This window comes from Babylonia areolata, chromosome 8 (genome assembly GCF_041734735.1).
Source record: "Babylonia areolata isolate BAREFJ2019XMU chromosome 8, ASM4173473v1, whole genome shotgun sequence".
Taxonomy (NCBI): domain Eukaryota; kingdom Metazoa; phylum Mollusca; class Gastropoda; order Neogastropoda; family Buccinidae; genus Babylonia; species Babylonia areolata.
Genome location: NC_134883.1, coordinates 28,780,162 through 28,782,661, shown reverse-complemented (window position 1 = coordinate 28,782,661; position 2,500 = coordinate 28,780,162). Strand labels below are relative to the sequence as shown.

At 41.2% G+C, this 2,500-nt stretch overlaps 1 protein-coding gene across 1 annotated transcript in view; it reads right to left on the bottom strand.

Annotated features, from left to right (window-relative positions):
- The window catches only part of LOC143285130 (calcium-activated chloride channel regulator 4-like), a 56,316-nt gene that overhangs the window by 4,112 nt on the left and 49,704 nt on the right, over positions 1 to 2,500 (bottom strand). Inside the window, exons 13-14 of the mRNA XM_076592352.1 lie at positions 1,576 to 1,861; positions 1 to 14 (exon numbers count right to left, since the gene is read on the bottom strand). The exon at positions 1 to 14 is cut by the window's left edge and continues 160 nt beyond it. Coding sequence (XP_076448467.1) covers positions 1 to 14; positions 1,576 to 1,861 — 300 coding nt within the window. The remainder of the gene's footprint in view (positions 15 to 1,575; positions 1,862 to 2,500) is intronic.

Here is a 2,500-nt window from a genome sequence, read left to right as displayed (position 1 = left end):
GATAATGTCCGAGCCTGCATGGACAAGGGAGGGAGCAGCACATAGCGACAACGATGACGATAACGACTACTAATGATAACGACTCACGACAATGAGAACGACAATGATAACGACTTTCGATAACGTTTAGCCCTTTCACTGCCAAACTGGCATTTATGCAGCAGTTAGGTAGAGGACCCATGTCACTGAAGGGTGATCAGATCATGGGTCTATTATCCATGAACCTGCTGCTCTTTATGTTCGGTGGAAGGATAAGTCATGTTTTCTACCCATCACAGGGGGAATCCCCAGCTGTGCTAAGACACCATATTTACTATGTTTATTGCACAAGGGAATTTTGCACTCTGAATTGACTGGCGGTGAAAGGGTTAAAACTACAAGCGTTAACGATAACGACTCACGATAACTATTTACAACGATGATGATAACGACTTCTTACCATAACGACTTTACCATCACGATAACGTTAACGACAACGATAACGATAAGGACAACGATAATGATAACGATAACGACTCATGATGACGATAACGATGTGTGTTATCTCTCTCTCTCTCTCTCTCTCTCTCTCTCTCTCTCTCTATATATATATATATATATATATATATATATATATATTGCCTCTTTACCCCCCGCCGTCAAGTCAAAAGGGTAAAGGCAGAATATCGGGCGTCATTGGTAAATCTTTTGCGGTAGATACACACACACGCGCGCGCGCGCGCGCGCACATGCATGAACGCGGGCGCACGGACACACACACTGACACACACGCGGGCGCACACACGCGCGCACCCCACCACACACACACACACACAGTAACACGCGCGCGCGCGCGCGCACACACACACACACATAAAGACACGCACTGCCACTCCCTCCCCCTGCCCCCCCCCCCCCCCCCAACCACCACCACCACCACCAACATTGCCACAAGAAGCAGCTACCAACAACAAAAAACCGTGAGAATGATAATAATATAATCATCTTCTAATAATAGAATAATAGTAGGAGCAGCAGCAGCAGAGGCAGCAACACAAGCAACAGTAGAAGTAGTAGCAGTAGCAGTAGAAGTAGTAGTAGTAATCAACAATAACAATGATAAATCATGACAGTAACATACATGTATATGTTCTGACACCACCAACAACACCAAAACAACCAACAAAAAATGATGATGATGAGAAGAAGAAGAAGAAGAGGAAGAAGAAGAAGAAGAAGAATTTTTATAATAATAACAATAATAATGATAATAATAATAATGATGATAATAATAAAGAAGAAGAAGAATTTTTGAAATAATAAGAACAAAAACAGTAACAACAACAATATAAAAAAATGATATAAAGAAGAATAATTTTTGTTTAAATAATAAGAATAACAACAACAATAATAATAATAATAATAATAATAATAATAATAATAGTAGTAGTAGTAGTAGTAGTAGTAATATGATAATAAAAATAATAATAATAATGCTGATGCAGATGAGCAAAACACCCACCAAGGCAGCAGCAGCAGCAGCAGCAGCAGCAGCAACAGAAACAACAAAACCTATAACCAACAAACCCACCCTACCCATGCCATTATCGCGGAGAGGAACGTTCAGCTTTGCCGACTGGGGTCGTTCCAAGACAGCCGTGATGTCAGCGTTCAGCACTGGTGACCTCCCCTGCACCAGTTCCGCGAAAACTGTGATCTTCTGCTTCTTGTCATAGGACACTGTATTGTTCTCCGGCAGCCATGACAGCCATGATGTCACTTGCAGCACTTTCGTTTCCGGTGTGCGCGATTTGGACTGCACGTTGACGGTGACGTCAGACTCAGATTCGTTCGTTTCGATGACGTAGGTCCACTTTCCTATCTGGTGTGGAATGGATGAAATGAACACAGTTATGTTCAAACCAACATAGTTGAAAGGAAACGCATGTGGCAATCAGAGAACGACCCAGATTTGTTACGGAATGTAAATGCTTGTTTGCAGTTGACATATGGGGAAGGGGGTGGGACAGGTCTTGTGTGAGCTCTCTCTGTCTGTCTGTCTGTCTGTCTTTCTCTTCCTCCCAAATTTCCACGTACTGTTTGAATGCCAAGACTACAGCGACCTCTTGTTGAAATTCCCCGTAAAAAGTACAAGGTCGTACTTTACACGACGCCAGCAAAGTGCAAACATTTTGAATGGTAGACTCCATATTCGGCTAAAATCTTTCTAAATTTATTCTTTTTGCTTTTATTAAATATAGGAAACACCCATGAAGACAAAACCATTGAAATGCACTCACGTAACGATTCATATGTTTGCACCAACAAAATATCTGAGGAAGGACAATATGTTTTATCATCGCCTTAATTATTTGTGCGCATTCACGATGGTGATCTTTAACTGATGAAGCGAAAATAAAAGGTTATATTTTCTTGCCTCCTCTGTAGGTTTTGAATATGTTTATTATGTTTGAAACTAGTCACAGGCCTGTATGCAATCATATAATTTGCCTTAATTATT